Source organism: Chanos chanos, chromosome 9 (genome assembly GCF_902362185.1).
Source record: "Chanos chanos chromosome 9, fChaCha1.1, whole genome shotgun sequence".
Taxonomy (NCBI): Eukaryota; Metazoa; Chordata; class Actinopteri; order Gonorynchiformes; family Chanidae; genus Chanos; species Chanos chanos.
In genome coordinates, this window is record NC_044503.1 from 33,041,957 (window position 1) to 33,062,030 (window position 20,074).

Genomic DNA, 20,074 nt, shown 5'->3' on the forward strand with positions numbered 1-20,074 from the left:
CCATGATGGAATTAGAATTCTGCTGGCACAGTCAGAACATCCAAATACCACATTTTGTCTGGGGTTGTACAACATGCATTCTAACAACTTAATTCATATACACACGATATTACACAAACACCAAAAGCTACAGTTAATCTAAAGTAACTCAGTTGACCATCACATGCAATGATTTTGTTCTGTGTTTCAATCAGCTACCATCAGTTGATTCAAAATATGTATTTTCTGAACTTTTTTTGTAATATGTTGCCCAGAGTGCATTACATATTTACCTTCTTATTTACATTTTCATATCTTCAGAATCAACATTTTTTCCCAAATACTGTATGACATGTTGTAGATCATAAAGATCAGACTATGCTTCACAGTTAAGCAGTCTAATTTAAAAAAAAAAAAGAAAAGAAAAGAGGAAGTCTTGTGAAAATAGCCAGTAACAACCACAGAAATGTGGTTCTCAGCTTGATGTTTCTCACAGTATATGTAGAGCTTCAAGTTCACCTTATATGATCAAGTTTATCTAAAGTTCACAGATGGACAGCTCCTCCCTATGAAATGTTAGTCATGTGATTTCAGAGAAACAGCATCCTTTTTCAAACAGGTGCCTGAACAGGGTACAGGGAATTGGTGGGGCAAAATTGCATGATCAGTCTAGGTACTTTTAGATACATAATCACAGAGATGGGGGCTCGAGTTTGTGACTCAGATTCGATTCGCACTGAAGTTGAATACACAGTGACTTGAGACTTGAATCTCATCCTCAAAAGACTTGAGACTCGACTTGGACTTGAGATTTGAGACTCGTGAAGAGTCTTTATATTGTTCATTTTTTTGGAGTGTTAACATTAAGGAAATGTGCAATGAGCTGGATGTCATTTCCTCTCTTATTATCATGTGTAACTTAGTGCCATAGATGACTGTAAGCTGCAGCAACAACACTGTGACCATGGTGAGCATGTCTGCGGCTGCTGTGCCAATTGTGGTAACCTTTGGCTTTAATGCCTTTACACAAGGCCCAAACAGAAGAATGACTAAATGCAAGGTGTTCAGAATCAAAATAAAGGATGCTGGATCAGCTACATCACATTTTATCAGGCACATCAAAATGCACTTGGATAGGTCAGTCAGTCACTTGGTAATGTGACTGACAAATGAATGTTAGCACCTATGGACGGTTAGCAAACATGTTAGCTCAGCATCAGCTATCACTAACTTGTTACTAGCTTTGTAGCTAAGGGAGGTTAACTTGACTAGATTGGCTTTTGCTGGATATTTTGAAAAGATCAGTGAGTGTCTGTTTGCTTGCCACACTTGTTCGCATAGATTGCTGGCTTTGCCATGACTATAGAAATTAGGTAAGTTATTCATAATAGATGCTCTTTGATATTTGATGCTCAACACAGATGAGCAACACCAAGTACCCAAAAATGTAGCAAAATACGGATCTTAATTTTTTAAATGAAAGCTTTCATTGTGCGTTTTTTTCATATTGCACTGCCATAGCCTGTTCAAAGTGATCACGTACCAAACAATTAATCAATCCTGATACTGTATGGTAATAGATAGAGGAGTGTTGATAATACAGTACATACTTTGAATTCCTCAGATATAGCAATGCAGTGTTCTAAGCAGATGGCATGCAGCAGATGACAGAACGCTCATTACAACCATAAGAGACTTGAGACTTGACTTGGATGTGCAAAAGATCACTTGTGAGCATCTCTGGATTATCATTCTGTGCCGTGCTTTTCTAGACTCAGAAGATTCTATTCACGATAACTTTTACAACAATTTCCAGACCTTATTCCCATATAAATCATTAAAAAGTCTGTAATACCTGAACGATACATTACAAAATTCACCTGACAGTCAAATTTCCGTGCTTATTCGCCAATATCATCAACTGCTCACGGTTCTAATTGGAAGTACGCTCAAAGCACACATACACACCTAAAATCATTAAAAGTATGAGTCATCGGGTACACACACTTGCCATGATGGAATTAGAATTCTGCTGGCACAGTCAGAACATCCAAATACCACATTTTGTCTGGGGTTGTACAACATGCACTCTAACAACTTAATTCATATGCACACGATATTACACAAACACCAAAAATTACAGTTAATCTAAAGTAACTCAGTTGACCATCACATGCAATGATTTTGTTCTGTGTTTCAATCAGCTACCATCAGTTGATTCAAAATATGTATTTACTGAACTTATTTTGTAATAATATGTTGCCCAGAATGCATTACATATTTACCCTCTTATTTACATTTTCATATCTTCAGAATCAGCATTTTTCCCAAATACTGTATGACATGTTGTAGATCATAAAGATCAGACTATGTTTAACAGTTAAGCAGTCTAACTGAAAAAAAGAGAGAGAGAGGAAGTCTTGTGAAAATAGCCAATAACAACCACAGAAATGTGGTTTTCAACGGATGTTTCTCACAGTATATATAGAGCTTCAAGTTCACCTTATATGATCAAGTTCATCTCAAGTTCACAGATGGACAGCTCCTCCCCATGAAATGTTAGTCATGTGATTTCAGAGAAACAGCATCCTTTTTCAAACAGGTGCCTGAACAGGGTACAGGGAATTGGTGGGGCAAAATTGCATGATCAGTCTAGGTACTTTTAGATACATAATCATAATCAGCCACATCTCATTCAGTTTTCATCCTCATTGTTTCACATAAGTACCTAAACAGCTGCATAGGCAGGGCGTGTGGGGGTGTGTGGTTGTTCAGGTAGTGAGAGTTGTTCTGTTTCGCTCAGTTTGTTCCTTCGACACCATGTGTTGTTCTCTCTTCCTCTTTCCCTTGTATACTCTTTGTTGTAAGTATTTTGAATAGGTTCATAAATTTAGGTTTGTACATACAAAATATAGCATATATATAATACGTCCTTGTACATTGCTCCTCTGTCTGTGTCTGTGTTTTTTTTTTCCTTGTAGTTGCAGCGGCAAAACCAGCACAAGTGTTGGAATCCTTTTATGCTGCGTCCCATACCTCAGGACTCCATATCACACCTGGGACATAACAATAGTAAATAGAGTCAAGGGGATATTAGTCCACCTTAAAAAAAAAAAAAACTCCCCCCCCAAAAAACGCTTATGTACTATAAAAAAACAAACCAAAAAAATTAAGTGTAATAAGTGGAGGAATTTTTCCCACTATTCCTGCCTGCTATCCCTGATCCCACACACATTAGCCCGGTACGTGTGTTTGTGGCTCAGCTGTGGCTGACCGAGTAAGTAGCGACTTTGCTAATGTTCATTTAAAACAGCGGATGTGTCAGACATGTTTCTTTACTTCTAAGACTCACCAGAATAACACACATTTACATTTGTAACCAGACTGCATCTTGTTCACTCCGTTACCTCGCGGTTTACACACTGACAGCAAAACATTAGAGATCTGCTTCTTCAGTTAAACTAAATCTAATTAAGCTTTAGCTTTATTATCTTTTGATCAGTTAATGCTTCTCTCCTACGGACATACATTCAACAGTACAACAATACAACAGGGGTCAGTCCTTGGCCCTCTCCTATTTTCTATTTACATGCTCCCTTCGGTTGACATTATTGGTAGTTACAACATTAACTTCCATTGTTATGCTGATGATACTCAGATTTTCCTAACTATCCAGCACAATGACCGCTCTGAATTGACTAACCTTGAGACGTGTCTTTGTGTTATTAAGGGTTGGATGTCTCCAAATTTCCTGATGCTTGACACAGGCAAGACTGAAATGCTGGTCATTGGTCCCCCCCTATGCATAAGCATCTTTTTAGTGATCTTACCCTAAGTTTTGACAACTGCATCATGGGGAGAGTCTGTTCAATGTTTAAACTCAGAATTACTGAAATATTTATTAGCCCACATATTGCAATATAAAGAAAACTCTCCTCCAATTGCTGCCCAATAACTGTAATGATAACAGAGGGGTATATGTGTGTGTGTGTGTGTGTGTGTGTGTGTGTACCATGAACGTGTGGACACATGTTTATATGGTGGGTAGTAACATGAAATGTTACTACCCACCACATAAATATCTGGGTTAGGCATGAAAGATGAAAACGTCACTTCCTGATGTGTGAGCATCACTACGTTCAAGCGGAACATGTCAGGGGTTTTTAGGGGTTTTTTTAAAGCCACACCCACAGAAGACAAGCACAGCAGACAGATATTCCTCTCAATACACAGACACATAGAAAGATCAAAGTGGGAAGGTTTGTTTGACCTGCAGATCAGGCCTACAGCTAGGCTTGAATTAGCTGTGTCTTGACTTCTTTAGCATCAGTAAAGTTCTTGCATTTATATTCTACCCTGAGCAAGATTTTGCCCTTAAAACAAAGAGGTGTTTTGACATGATTGAAACAGCAGTACTTTGTTCACAAGCATTAGAACAGTACAGCTCATCTTTACAAACAAGCACGGATAACAGTTCACCAGAAGACATCTGCTCAACAGTTTTTAAACAGCAAAAATGGACCTTACATTTTAGGCACTTGAGGGTGAGTTGTAGCATCTGCAACAAACTGGAGATAAGACTGGATGCAAGTGCATTTAACCCAGTTTACTCAAATGTAAAGTAACATGGCACAGGACACACAGGGAAAAACACAGGATAAAGTGTCAGGATTTAGAACAGTCTGACTGAACAGACTTTCTCAAACTTGCAGATCTGTCAGGATAAACTTTGGACTCAGATAAAGACCAGAAGATGAACAATCTTTAGAGGTTTATCACAGCACGCAAAAGTCTTTCAATGCACCTGACAAAGAGCAGAATCCAAAGTACAAGCAGAGGTCATACCAGAAAAAGCAGTCAGAGGCAGGCCAACAATCCAAACGGCAAGCAAGGAAAAAATCCACAGAACAGGCAGAAGGTTCAAAAACAGGTACAGAACAAGGCAGACAGGCAGAAGAAGCAAAATCCAACAGGCAAAATACTGTGTCTAAAAAACAGGCAGAAGTCACACACGAAAGGCAATATCAATATATTATATATTTCACTATATTTCATTTCATTTCATTTCTTTGTTCATTTATTTACGCATATCCAAAGCACAGGGGCTGCTTTTCTAGGAATGCTCACAGCTCAGCAAAAAGGGTATGAGCGAATAATGAAATTTGACTCTTAAACTCGTAATGGTGAACAGAAAAGAATGAAAAGATCATAGGAGATGTCATTGCAGTCTTTAAAAATAAGTTACTGTTCAGTGGTCTGCAGCACACTACATCATACTTGGTTAATTTTACTCACTTCAGTTTCTCCAGTTTACATTGTGGATATCCCAATAGAGCAGAGAGCTGCTTCACTCCTGAGTCTTCTGGTTTATTCTCACTTAGATTCAGCTCTCCAAGGTGAGAGGGGTTTAATCTCAGAGCTGAAGCAAGGACAGCACAACCATCCTCTTATACAGCAGTCACCCAACCTAGTAAGATACAGAGTGTGATATCAGTATTCTTTCATGAGTATTGTTTCACTATAGAACAAGCCAGGTATGAACTCACTTTAGTGTCTCCAGTTTACAGTGTGGATTCCCCAGTCCATCAGAGAGCAGCTTCAGTCCTGAATCCCGCAGATCGTTGTTACTCAGGTCCAGTACTCTCAGGTCCAAAGTTGTACCGCATTTCCCTGTAAGGTCACACTCATTGAGGCTAAAATGACAATAAAGGGTCAGTGTCATCATCCAGTAATTTATTCTGGATTGCAGTAGTTGAGTGTGGACTGTGTAATGATGACAGGAATATAACTGAATGCTCAGTGGCAGCTGAAGGAGAAAGATTTAAAGTTGTACACCATTTATTGATTTTACTCTTAAAATCTAAACAGAGTTCATTCAGTGTAATTATTTTCCATGCGAGGTTTGGGTCATCCAGTCACATAGCTTACTTAGACCCAGAGTTCAATATTTTATCCCATTAGCTCAAGACACAAAATCAAACATTTTGTCTATTCATTATAATGGAAATAATGCACTGTTTTTTGTTTTTCTGTTGTTGTTGTTTTTGTTTTCTTTCTTAAAACTAATATTCAAGCGAACGCAGCAATACAAATAATGTCAGTAGAAACACTGGTAATCTTTTTTGTTCTGCAATTATTGGTATCAGATTCAGAGCCAATAAAATTAGGCTGGGCACTGACATAAAAGAACTAACGTCATGTAATTCTTATTTGGGGGGGGGGGGGGGGGGGGGGGGGGTGGACTACATTTCCCAGCTGTATAGGGAACACTTTTGACTTACAGAGCAGCTCTGGAGCCTCTGAACACTGGCAGAAGCTTCAGAAGACATTCATTCGATCTCATGAACTTCTATAGGTCAAATACATCCACTTGCTCCTCCGATGTTAACGAGACAAAGACGAGTGCTCACCACTGAGCAGGAGAGAGTTAAGCTTTCGAGAGATTTCCTGAACTCATGAAGCTTTGGATCTCCTCCATTAAAGAATGGTCGTGCAGTTCAATGAGACAGTGTAACAGATTGATGGATCTCTCGGAGACAAACTCTCTTTCATCTCCCCCTTGATGTATTTGACTGTGTCCTGTTTGTGTCAGTAGGCCTCTTAAGAGAGTCTGATTAGACTCCAGAGACCAGCCGAGAGGAAAGCTGAGAAAAAGGTCCAGGTGTCCATTCTCACTTCATAAGGCTTTGTCTATTGCATTCTTGAGGAAACCAGTCACTGTTTCAGTGCGCCCACTCCTGAGTACACGGATGCTTCTCTGACATCAATGCCACACTCTCTCAGTGTCTCGAGTGACCACTTACGATCACATCTCACTTCCAGGGGTGATTCCAGGATTTTTAAAATGGGGTGGCACTAGGGGGGACAAAGAGCCAGTTGGGGGGGGGGGCATGGGAAATCAGAAAATTCTTTAAGAAATAAATACCGCGTTGAAAAATGACGTAGAAAACACTGGGCACGATTTTTAGGCTCTTGTGCAGTGCCCTGTGCCCCAAATTCTCCCTACAAATAAATACATACCATTGAGCCACAAACTTAGCCATTAATATTACACAAAGCTGTATTTGATAGCTATGGTCTGGTCTGATTAAAGGCAGAATCATTCAGTTGTGAAGCCGTTTTTGGATACGCAAATAGGGCTTAATTTCTCCCACCACACTCCAAAATAACGTTGTTTTGTTCCAATACAAACGTCACGGTATACACCATTCTACAGCTTAAAATTCTCAACGTCACTGGATCAGATCGCAAAGTTAACATTCTCAAACTCCACATTTCAGTATTTACCACTTTACTGTAACCTATTTGGGAAAAGTGATTGTGCCTTTAATCTTCAATCTTTCTGTCCTTCGTTGCTCACCTCTTAACGTGTTCAATATCCCCTTCTTTACAGGAAGCCTCTGTTTTCGCTTGCTCTGTAGACATCTGACTCCCCATTTTAGATATTGCTTACAGGCCTAGAATGCCTGTTGACAGCGACTACAGAATGATTAAGCGGTTAGTTGGATTCTTTAGAGGTATTTATCGAATTTCATATCGAACTTTGGCGATCTCAGAGGTCTTAACTTCCTGGATATCGCCGTCGCAAATCAAAAACAACAAAAACCATTAACCTACATAAGTAACTGATCAGGATCAAGCTTTTTAGTGTTGAACAGGATCGTCCTTATGATTTGCTCTTATATATACCACCTTATTCTTTGTTATATGACGGCCACCGTGTGTCTTTCAGCAAGTTGCGCTTTCACTTTCTGTTGCAGGTTAGAAAGTCCCGGGATGCGGTTTTTACTTTCAGAATATACACGTCCTCACTTGAAGGCAGGAAGCGTTTATGTCATGTGACGAAACAGAGCGCTGCAAAACTTTTTAAATGTTAAGAGGTCAAGTTTCTCCTGTAGCCTGACCTTAATTACAATAACCTTGTTAACAGTTGGCGTGATCTGTATGCCTGTTAAAATTAATAGTATGAATGTTGGTGTTTGCATACAGAGAACACTCGTGACTAAAGAGAGTAGGGGAGATGAGTAAAGACAAAAAACTAAGTACAAGTCAAAGTCAGCCTTTGTAGCGGTAACATACAATCAAATGACCTTGAGTGAGATCTGAAAATTTTTTATCGAACCTGGTCTTTATTTCTTTATTGTGTGAGGATGCATAGAGCTAGAATGAGTTAAATGCATAGGGGATGACAGGTAGAATAAAAATGCTTGAAAGACAAAGGTTTTAGTTTATAGACATACTATTATATGAAGAGCTAATTCAATGTGTCTGATGATAGTAACAAGAACAACAACAACAATGACAATAATAATCATAATAATTATTATGATTATTATTGTTGTTGTTGTTGTTGTTGTTGTTGTTATGCATGGCATACAAGTGATTTACAAAAACTATAAAATAGAAAAAAAACAATAACATAGGAAGAGTGAGGGAAAAATAAGAATATAGAAAAAAAAATTGATTCAGTAATAAAAGACAGATCAAATACAGAGAAGAACAAAACCCAGAGAAGAGAGCAAATTAAAACTAAAAGAAGTTAATGGGATTTAAAATAAAGAACAGATTAAGAGCAATCCTAAAGATGTATTTTTTTAAGGTGCTTTTTAAGCTCAGGTTCTCAAATAGCCGGTGAGGTAACTCCACAGTTTGGGCCTGTAAGTAACGGATTCACCACAATTCAAGACAAGACAGTTTTAATTGTAAAATGCCCTATACAAATAACTTTAAACGTGTACTTGAATTCATAACAGTGTATAGTACACTGGTGGTTCTTTTGCAATTTCCAGCCTTTGCTCCTCAAACGTTTGCAATCTGACATATTATATTTTGTGCTGGTTTCAGCTTTCCATTGAGCGGGTTTTAATCAGTTTGGACTGGAGATTTTGGCTGGACCTGTTTGCAAGTGATATGCAAACATGTCTGCATGTGATGCAGTCTAAAATACTTCTGAAGGTGTGGTGCTATTCCTCTTGTGTGCAGAGATTTGCAGAGACATAACGGTTCCTTTGGCTAACAAAACAACAGACACCCGAAAGGTAGCTACACAACTAATCCACAACTAAAATCTATTTGATACTAGCATTATTATCACTGATATCAGAAAGTACATTAAATTTCAACCACCAAAGCAGAGCAATCCAGTTCTGTTAAAAACTGAGGACACTGATCAACACAACATGGAGTTCATCCTCATCTCCACCAGTACCAGAACAAAGTTGTACCCTGGGCTTGATTTTTTTTTTTTTTCAGTACCCTCTCTGTTGGAGGACTTGGATATTTCCTTTGGAAAGTGTTAAAATGTATTACTGTGATAATGCACTGAAAGCCCATTTATAACACATTTTTCAAGAAGGTGTATAAAGTGTGCAAATAACTACTATGGAAGTTGTGATGTAATGTTTAACAAGTTTATACTGGCAGAGAAATATCATGTTACAAAACATCTTTCACACAAAACCATGCTAAACAAAACAATAAAAGCACACTTCAAAACTACAGGTGCACACAAGAAAATATGAGTAGTAAGTGGATTAAAGTTGACGCAGCTGCTAGTACACCCGCACTACAACAGACAAGTAAATGGTGGCCACATTGCATGCTGCAATGAAAAAAAAAAAAAAATCAAAAATAATTTCACTCACGCTGCATTCAAATATTACAATCGTTCCCAGCGTTCAGAAAATAGGAACATTTCGTTCTTATTTTTTTAATGGAAAAAAGCAGGCCTACTAAAAACCAACAATAACTGGAGAATGTGCGCACAGATCAAAAAGTTGACAGCACTTCATGGGTATGGGACAGAAATTTGGAAGTTGGTTTGGCGTCGATATCTGGAAAGCTGTGGAGGTAGCTCCCCAAGAATCAGTTAGTTTCTAGTCCCTTTCAACATTGTTTGGAAGCAGTGGCAGCTGGTGAGCTAGAAACAGAGGAGAAACAAACCTCCCCTTTAAATCTATCATTAGTTTCGTCCTGTTCCTGTTAATCCGCCTTTGTTAACACTTAAACTAACGATTCGCAGAATAATTGACACCAATCGCGTAAATAGAGTAAATGATTACAAATGTCATTTCGTGACAGTATTATTTCTCTTTGCTGAACTGTGTTGCATTTGTTATACCCACACATTCTTGTAATGTACACCTTTCGCCCTCTGCCCGACGTCAAGGAATATTAATGTCAAATGCGCCCCTCTGATTTGCAAGATTTTGCTCGCGAAACACCGTGGATTGTCCGAAGCTTCGTGCTATAGTGAAAGCTACAGTGTGAAATTGTTTAACAAGGATGGTGATTATCTGAATACGTATTCGAAAACCAATCCCTCAGTGTGTTATACACTGTCTTTGTTGTGTTACGAAATTCACATTTAGAAAAACGGAAGTTATTGAAATCGATCTCAGTTTCTGAGAATAAACATTTATTCTCAGAAAAACATGAAAAACAGGACCTTTTATCTGTATAATACATTAGCTTTTAGTGCAATGCACAATTGAGTTTAGCACTTAGCCCTCAACAAGTTTGCAACAATTCATCCTCTAGATGGAGACAAAGACTTTTGGTTTGATGACAAAATCAGGCACGTGGAGCTGTGGACAGGAATAAACCAGTTTGAATAATTTAGCGTAAAAATGAGTTGCTTTACTGGAATATTTCATGCAGCAAAGGAATGGCTGACTTGAGCTCGCATTTGTCAGTTTAATTTGAACACGGAATGAGGGACAAATAGCGGGGAAAAATTGAAGCGCATTTAACTAGGCCCTTCACAAACGGTATCAGTTTATAAATACACTCGGCCAAAGAGTAAATAGATAAAAATATAAAGATGCCTACAGATTCTAAATTGGTTGTTAATAAAACACGTTGACCGTCTTCCTATCATCCATATCTCCTTTCACAGAACACTGGCAAGGGTCACTAAATCTCTGCAGCGTGCAGACCTATGTGACAAAAAGGTTTCTTCGGGTGTAGTGGGCCGAAAGCTACTTTAAGCCCAGTATCATTAAGAATAGAGTCTTTTACAAATCGATTTAGGTGGCTCTTAAAAGAGCCTTTGTGGTCTGGAGTAGGTAGGAGGTAGACTTAAGCCCGTTCTCCGCGAATACGGCGGGCCAGCTGGATGTCCTTGGGCATGATGGTGACTCTCTTGGCGTGGATGGCGCACAGGTTGGTGTCCTCGAACAGCCCCACCAGGTAAGCCTCGCTGGCCTCCTGCAAAGCCATGACGGCGGAGCTCTGGAAGCGCAGGTCGGTCTTGAAATCCTGAGCGATTTCCCTCACCAGACGCTGGAAGGGCAGCTTACGGATGAGCAGCTCGGTGGACTTTTGATAACGGCGGATCTCTCGGAGAGCCACGGTGCCGGGCCTGTAACGATGAGGCTTCTTGACGCCACCGGTGGCAGGGGCGCTCTTGCGAGCAGCCTTGGTGGCCAGCTGCTTCCTGGGGGCTTTGCCACCGGTGGATTTACGGGCGGTCTGCTTGGTTCTTGCCATGCTTCCAGTCAATCTGCTTTGACTAACAGTAAAAGTGTGCAAGGCTGCCGTCTACCAAGGCATTATAAAGCTTTGAGACTGCCTACTCTGATTGGACAGCGCAGTGCTTTGTGCTCTGATTGGACGAGAATCAGTTCGGGGCACATGCAAGACCTGCTCGTGCTCTCTGCTTTTTCTTGCCGCCTGAAATTCAAACTGTGCAGACCCGCCCCTGCTTTGTGGCGCCCGGCACAACTTCTAATTTCTGCTTGTATGTAGAGTTGCGAACCTATTAATGTATTATTCACGCATTATTGTGGAATTAACGTTAAAACAAGGAAACAAACAAATGTGTACACATTTCCCCCCTTTTTGGTCTTAACGGTCAAGATTTGAAGAAACATGTTTACGTGAATGTGTCCGCGCTACCCTGATACAAACGCAGCACAGTTTGTGACAGAAGCGGAAACATTAAAAGTTAATACTTTGTATCATAATTTACGGATTAGAGACTTTACTCTGAAGTTAAGGATACGGTTGTGAGGGAGACTGTAACGACATAAGAATGACCCTGTATTGGAAAGCCGTGAGAAGTTCATTACACACTGCGTGTCATCCCTCGGGTTTAATACAAACGTACACGAGAATTTCTTAAAGAAATCAGAATAATTCTTTCGATTTCAAAACAGAATGACGCTGAACTGTGACCGTAATACTTGCGTATATCGGATGTGAATACAGCAATCAGTCTGTCGGGGGAAACAAACTCAAGGCGAGTGTGTCCAAAGCCAGTCTATATATAGCAAAACGCAGCATAATCCACAGGTTACGGTAGATCTTACATTTGATCTACTTATACTGGTGTCTTTTAGGCGTTATAGAAATATTCGTTGCTTTGGGGGAATAATTGTGTGATCACCAGTTAACTCCAAGTGTAGTGTAACGCAACTAAGTCTGATGTGAGACAGCAATACCAAATCAGTCATTTAGCTCTTTTTATGGAGTAGTTGGGTGGCTCTTAAAAGAGCCTTTGGGTATGTGAAGAGCAGGTCACAGCTGGAGACTTTACTTGGCCTTGGCCGGCTTGTCGGTCTTCTTGGGCAACAGCACTGCCTGGATGTTGGGCAGCACGCCACCTTGAGCGATGGTGACTCCGCCGAGCAGTTTGTTCAACTCCTCGTCGTTGCGGACGGCCAGCTGCAGATGACGGGGGATGATACGGGTCTTCTTGTTGTCGCGGGCAGCGTTGCCAGCCAACTCCAAGATCTCAGCAGTCAGGTATTCGAGGACGGCGGCAAGGTAGACAGGAGCACCAGCGCCAACACGCTCGGCGTAGTTGCCTTTGCGCAGAAGCCTGTGCACACGGCCCACAGGGAACTGGAGTCCAGCCCTGGACGACCTGGTCTTAGCCTTGGCCCTGGCTTTGCCACCGGTTTTGCCTCTTCCGCTCATGTTTACGTTCTCGCAGGCTTTCTCAAAAGCAAATCGAAATACCCCACTGTTATGTGGAGGCCCTTATTTATGGCATTTGCTGCCGTCTCTGGATTGGCCAGTGTCTTGCTGTGATATACACCAATCATCGCACTGGAGTCACAAGCAAAGCCAACCCACTCCACCCCTCACCTTCGTTCCAAAAAATATTGCGAAAGTGCATGCTCTAGCTAAAGAGCAAACCAAATCTGTAAGTGAAGTTAGACAATGTTTTTATTCTTTACAAATATGTATTTATGGGTTACATGCAGAAACAAATGGGTTAAATGCAGAGACAAATTCACTGCTCGCTGTTCACAGTGTGTGTGTGTGTGTGTGTGTGCGCGCGCGCGCGTGTGTGTGTGCAATCACGGAGACTTAACTTATACACCCAAAGAGCATCTTATACATCAGAAACTTATGAAAAATGAGACTCTGATATCGAAGGTGAAAGTATACCATCCGATAAAATGTATCTTATAGCGTGATGAATCATTTTTTCTTTCTTTCGCGATTTTCAATCTTTTGTCTCTTATATAACAAGAGTTGTTAATGGATCAGTTGTCGCTTATGCACAAGTGTGACGTCTAATTTAACGAGACCAAAAATACGTGAGTTCTTGTCAACATCTGAAAAAGTCACGGGGGCCTAGAATGCACGGTATAGATGTGAACCTGCTAACTGTAATCCTATAGATCTACAGTGATTTTTTTTAATGAACTGGTGTTGATATTACAACACATGCTCACATGGAACACCGTCCTTCATAAAAGAGAAGTGGGTGGCTCTTAAAAGAGCCGTTGGATTGGGTAAGTCCTCGAGTTTAGGGTTTATTTCTTTACTTCTTTTTGGGGGCTGCCTTCTTTGCCTTGGGCTTAGCTGCTTTAGGCTTGGCTGCCTTGGGCTTAGCAGCTTTAGGCTTGGCTGCCTTGGCTTTCTTGGGGCTCTTGATGGCCTTCTTGGGCGCTGCGGGCTTCTTGGCCTTTTTGGGGCTCTTGGCGGCTTTCTTAGCAGCGGCAGCGGGCTTCTTTGCCTTCTTGGGGGACTTCTTAGCCGCAGCTGGCTTCTTTGCCGCTGCCTTCTTAGGCTTCTTGGCGGCGGCGGGCTTCTTAGCTGCCGGTTTCTTGGCTTTCGGTGCTGCTTTCTTGGCAGGCTTCTTTTTCTTGGTGGCCTCCGCCTTCTTGTTCAACTTGAAAGAACCAGAAGCGCCTGTTCCTTTGGTCTGGACAAGGGTGCCTTTAGTTACCAAGCTTTTGACTGCAATCTTGACACGAGAGTTGTTCTTCTCCACGTCGTAGCCACCGGCAGCCAAGGCTTTCTTGAGAGCGGCGAGGGAAACCCCGCTTCTTTCCTTGGACGCGGACACAGCCTTAACAATGAGTTCGCCAACGCTGGATCCCGCTTTTCTGGGCTTGGATGCCGCCTTCTTCTTGGGCGCTTTAGCCGGCGCTGCGGCGACAGCGGGTGCTGGAGCTTCTTCTGCCATTTTAGCGACTTTCCTTTCAACTTTTCTAACACGAACGTACTGATACTCAACCGGAGATATCCTCGGACTGATTTGGTTGCGCAGCGGAGGGCTGGCCTTAAACGTCATATGAGAACCGTTTAGACTCAACTACGTAGCCTGTTTCTGTGCTTCGGCGACTGCAGCTCACTTGTGTTTTCTCTCCAAACATTTTCGTTAATATTTGGATTAAGGGAATGTATGGAACAGCGAAAACTTTACAGAGCCCTACCAACGACTCTCCCCCTTTTGCAAATTTGAAGCGAATGGATGAGCCTTTGGTTCTTTAAGCGCTTCTCCCTCATAACCGCGCCGTTGGTCGTCAGAAACCACTGGGCAAGGGTGTGTTAGAAGAAATAATTGAAGTATAAATGGAGAAACACATGTCATATGCCCCATACAGACCCTTTAACGCTTTGAATGGAAGCCTTGGCACTACAAGAAAATGGCTGAAAACGGGCCTGATAGATTTGACATGTCTACAAAAGGCTTTCAATGTGCTTGCTTGAAGCACACTGCTTATGCTTGGCCTAACTTGTAGGCCTTACCAGAATACAGGGCACTCAGGAGTATGTCATTTTAGAATGACCTCAAATCATTTATTTATTTAGTCAGTTGTGGTATTGATGTTCTTCATATATCCTGAAGAATACTTGCAAAAACATTTCCAGAATGGTTGCTTTTAGAATATTACGCTAAAGTACACACATACATATAATAATAATAATAATAATAATAATAATAATAATAATAATAATAATAATATTTATTTAGAACCCAATATCACTATTTATAGTCTCAAAGGGCTTTACATGTCTATAACAAATCAAAATTATATCATGCATAAGTTCAAGAAAATAGATAAGTCTTTAGTTTTGTTTTAAAGGAATTGAGAGAGTTTGCCTCTCTAACTTCTTTAGGTAAACCATTCCAAAGGAAGGGAGAGCGGTAGGAAAAGGCTCGGTTGCCAGCAGACTTCTTTTTAACTCTGGGAATGACAATAATAATAATAATAATAATAATAATAATAATAATAATAATAATCATTAATTCTAATAATAATAATAATGTGTGTGTGTGTGTGTATATATATATATATATATATATAAAATCAAATACACATTTGCCTTAATGTGCTGACTACCAGCATCCTAATAATTCTATAGGAGCTGTGAGATGGCATGACTTGTGATCAGTAAATGGGATCTTTGCTTCATGAAGAGTTGACATTATAGGTTCTCATACTGATATGGAAAAAAAAATCCATGAACGTGTTTGCAGCTATCAAAAAACCTTCAGAAACACTCATAATGCACTAAAATTACAGCAAGCTAACGTGTACTTAAGAATGTAGTATGACTTAGAGTTGAAAACATGCGGTTGTTGTAAAAGAGTAGAAAAGGCAGATCTGTACATGTCAGGTTCACGGGAGGCTGTGCTGTATGAGCATGGCCAAAAAAAAAATTTGACAAATAACAAAGAACTCCATTTTTATGGTTACACTCCTGTTTCTGCTGTGTGGAGTAAAACCACCATATACTGTATGTCACCCAACACACAAGAAATGTTCTGGTGATGACATGTTATTTACATTCGTATTTATCCATTTTGCAGATGCTCTTATCCTAAGCGACTTCCAGGAGTGATTAAGGAGCCGATTGTTGCTCACATTCTATGTTGCATTAGTTTCATCCGACAGATCTGTAAATGGTTCCATTTCTAATGAAGTTACTACCTGAGAAAAACTGTACATGAACTGTTTTAGCACTAGATTCACTACATTAAACATCAGGGGTTTTAATTTCTTCCCTAACCATTCCATCCATTGGAAATTTGTTGTCCTGTTGGAACTGAAGCAGTGTGGTTATTTTAAGTGAAGTCACACATGCAGTTTCTCATTTTGAAGCAGAAAACATGAACAATTTTGTAAAACAAAGTACAAAAGTACCAAAGATAAGAAAGGCTCTTCGTGACAACTCAAACATTCAAATCAATTTTGTATAGCTCATGAGATGGCCCCAGGTGATTATACCAAGTAAAGCCTTTTCTGTAGCGTCATCCAAAAAACACCGGCATCAAATTACATATTTACACAAACATTACCCTAACGCCATGTAAATAAGAAATTTTCCACCCCTGAATTACTCTCATTACCCATTGCTGAAATGTTCATAAACGCCTACACACTGGGCATGAGTGTTTGTGAGCACACAATAGCTCATGTGACCAAGGCGCTATACACAACATGAAGCCTAAAAACCTGCCCAGATGGGTCATAATATGCGTGTTTGCCCAAAACATTGTCTTGTGCATTTTTATTCCAATAGCAAGATGGACAGTTCTTTTCCAGATTTAGTGAGTGGCTCTTAAAAGAGCCTTTGGGTTAGAAGTGCTTCTTTGTTGAAGTTTACTTAGAGCTGGTGTACTTGGTGACGGCCTTGGTGCCCTCAGACACGGCGTGCTTGGCCAACTCACCAGGGAGGAGCAAACGCACGGCGGTCTGGATCTCCCTGGAGGTGATGGTGGAGCGCTTGTTGTAGTGCGCCAGGCGAGAAGCCTCTCCAGCGATACGCTCGAAGATGTCGTTGACGAAGGAATTCATGATTCCCATGGCCTTGGAAGAAATCCCGGTGTCGGGGTGGACCTGCTTCAGCACCTTGTACACGTAGATAGCGTAGCTCTCCTTCCTGGTCCTCTTGCGTTTCTTGCCTCCTTTGCCAGCCGTCTTGGTCACGGCTTTCTTGGATCCTTTCTTGGGTGCAGACTTGGCGGGCTCAGGCATGATTGCAGTCGTTCGAAAACTAAGCACAAATAAATGACCCTGGCACAGTACCCACTCTAAGTAAAGCGTCTTATGCAAATAGAACTGAAATCCGCCCTCCTCCGCTTTCATTTCCTTGTAACAAAATCTATTGGCAGGTTGTAACACGCACGCCGTCTATTGGCCATCTGATGTTCTGACGAAACGCAAGGCCCTCCAGTGGGAAAGTCACAGAGGCTGAACAAAAATTTGGTTTTGCGCGGGCTCCATGCTCCCCAACCCCCTACAAACTCCTTTGTTCTGCCTTCAATGCTCTATGAATATCACTGTATAAAACATTTATTACTCTATAAGAGCATCTAACATACAAGTGTATATTTTTTGGTCATTTATCTATGTCGCTCGGACTTTTCAGCGTCTCTTACGCCACCGTTTATTCGGTCTTCAGATAGTTCGTATGTCCACACACATACATGCACCATTTTCACTTGCCTACCGTTAGAGATGAGAACATTTTATAGCCGCGGTTCAGTTCCATTTGCCAATATATTACTAATTTCATATCATATTATTTCATTGAAACTGGCCGTGCTAAAGTACTTGATTGGATTTTGGCCACACTATTATTTCAAACTGCAAATACAGTAATACGCACAACAAGCATTACATATTTAAGCATATTACCTAATCTGAAATTCCTGCTGTCGTTTGCGTTTAGGCTACAAGAGCTTGCAGCTCTACGGACCACTAATGAACAACTTCAGCATACCTCTGGGGGAACAGCCTGAAAAGCCGATAATTCGTACGTACACTTTTTCACTTGCCTAGCGTTACAGATGAAACCTTTTTTTTCCCTAGCCGTGGTTCACTTACATTACATTAATTTGGCACAGGCTTTTATCCGAACGTGATTTCCAATACCGGCAGAATACAAACCGTACACACAACCATAAAGAGCTGCCTGTGGTATGCATGCCGCCATTAAGTTCGGCATCAGAATACACAGAGACACAGGACATGTTGAAGGAAAAAATAGAAAAAGAGAGGGAGAGAGAGCTACAGTTGGACACAAGTGTCTGACAGATGAATAATTAAGGCATTGTTGACCGCCAGCAAATTTCACCAAAATGAGCGCAAAGCAAAACCTGTCAAAGGGGAGGAAATCTACATCATAAAGGTCAAAGCATGTGCACGCAAGACGGGACGTTATGTCGGTTGTTGTAAATAATGTTTGACCCATTTTATCTGGAATTGTCTTCGGTGACGAGTGTTCAAATATTTCAGTTACACCGCAATATTTGGGTTAAATAGCAGATGCAGTACTATGCGTAGCAATACACACTTCTAATATATGCAGACTCTGAAGGATCGGCAAGCTCAAACAGATGGTGCTTTAATCACTACACAATTTCAGCATACGTATTGGTGAATGCAGTCAGGGGAAACGGGCACGGACATGCAATTAAAGCTAAGGCTTTATAAAACTAGCCAAATTAGGTTTTAATCGACAGACGCTAAGAAATAATCACTGGAACCCAAAGCAACGCCTCTGTGTTTGTCAGACAGGAATACAGCACGTTTGTAAATCAATGTGGGCGGCTCTTAAAAGAGCCTTTGGGTTCGTATTGTTGTTTTTCAAGTTGTTTAACCGCCGAAGCCGTACAGAGTACGTCCCTGGCGTTTCAAGGCGTACACAACGTCCATGGCAGTCACGGTCTTTCTCTTGGCGTGCTCGGTGTAGGTAACAGCATCACGGATGACGTTTTCCAGGAACACCTTCAGCACACCACGGGTCTCCTCGTAGATGAGACCAGAAATACGCTTGACACCGCCACGGCGAGCCAAACGGCGAATAGCTGGCTTAGTGATGCCCTGGATGTTATCACGAAGCACTTTGCGGTGACGCTTAGCGCCTCCTTTGCCAAGCCCTTTGCCGCCTTTTCCTCTGCCAGACATTTTGTTCCTATTTGGTTAAGTTCAGAACAGTGAAGCCCTCGGTAACAAACGCCCCTTTATATTCTTGTGAAAAGGACCTCCTTGAAACCATGCGGCGTTTCTCCCCGCCCCCATATTGCATTGTCTGCTACGGATGGCGAAATGCTGAAACACACTAATTTTTATCTTTAGTCAGTGGAACCTCTTAAACTCTGTTTTCGGTGCAGGTCTTTTACTTGAAGTTAAACATGTGTTCGAGCAACAATCTAAATCAGATCACATTTTCATGCCTGTACTTTGTATGTCTAAAAAAACCCCTGTTGATTCAATTAGGCGTGAACCCTCTTTTTCTTGAACTGTTAGAGAGTGGCATAAGATAAAGTTTGTATAATGAAATTACATCAATGTATGCCAAAACCAATTATACTTAAAATGTATGATAACTCTTTAAGTTATAACTAAATCAAATTGTTTCCTCCTAAAATAAAGGTTACAGTTTAAATAGTCAAATGTTTTCCAACATGTGAATCGTTACTTCTCTAATTTGCAACAGTAGTGACATCTTGTGCATCTGGTCTAGCCCTAGAAGGCACAGAAATGTGTTTTCTCTATGACTAAAATGTGGGCTTAAGCAGAACATCACCCTGTGAAAGTACTGAGTCAAAAGACAAGACAAATCTAAAAGCTGAACCCAGACAAGGAGTAGACCTGATCATTGCTCATCCAATTCTCTCGCAATCGGGTCAAACGAGTCGAGGACTGGGGGGGCAAAGTGAAAAGAACCACACCATCTATCAGTGTCTCTGATGATCGTTTTAAAGACATAATCACATTCAGCCACAGGGCTTATGTATAATTAGTATGATGGAGTATCTATGAACGATACTCATTCTCATTCTATATCTATGAATGATAACTTCACATAAAGCACATACAGCCTAATGCTCTTGACATTT

The 20,074-nt window shown here is 40.8% G+C and overlaps 5 protein-coding genes across 5 annotated transcripts; all 5 read right to left on the bottom strand.

Annotated features, from left to right (window-relative positions):
• Positions 1 to 11,058: 11,058 nt before the first annotated feature.
• LOC115820195 (histone H3) lies at positions 11,059 to 11,475 on the bottom strand. Its single transcript, XM_030783679.1, has one exon. It carries the CDS (start codon positions 11,467 to 11,469, stop codon positions 11,059 to 11,061), a length of 411 nt encoding a protein of 136 aa, XP_030639539.1. The 5' UTR covers positions 11,470 to 11,475.
• A 1,038-nt stretch (positions 11,476 to 12,513) lies between these two features.
• On the bottom strand, positions 12,514 to 12,906 carry LOC115820202 (histone H2A-like). The gene has a single exon (XM_030783688.1). It carries the CDS (start codon positions 12,898 to 12,900, stop codon positions 12,514 to 12,516), a length of 387 nt encoding a protein of 128 aa, XP_030639548.1. The 5' UTR covers positions 12,901 to 12,906.
• An 850-nt stretch (positions 12,907 to 13,756) lies between these two features.
• LOC115820151 (histone H1-like) lies at positions 13,757 to 14,404 on the bottom strand. Its single transcript, XM_030783634.1, has one exon. It carries the CDS (start codon positions 14,402 to 14,404, stop codon positions 13,757 to 13,759), a length of 648 nt encoding a protein of 215 aa, XP_030639494.1.
• Positions 14,405 to 16,829: 2,425 nt separating this feature from the next.
• LOC115820214 (histone H2B 1/2-like) lies at positions 16,830 to 17,207 on the bottom strand. The gene has a single exon (XM_030783700.1). The coding sequence runs from the start codon at positions 17,202 to 17,204 to the stop codon at positions 16,830 to 16,832; it is 375 nt and encodes a 124-aa protein (XP_030639560.1). The 5' UTR covers positions 17,205 to 17,207.
• A 1,620-nt stretch (positions 17,208 to 18,827) lies between these two features.
• Positions 18,828 to 19,139, bottom strand: LOC115820186 (histone H4). The gene has a single exon (XM_030783671.1). It carries the CDS (start codon positions 19,137 to 19,139, stop codon positions 18,828 to 18,830), a length of 312 nt encoding a protein of 103 aa, XP_030639531.1.
• Positions 19,140 to 20,074: the final 935 nt, after the last annotated feature.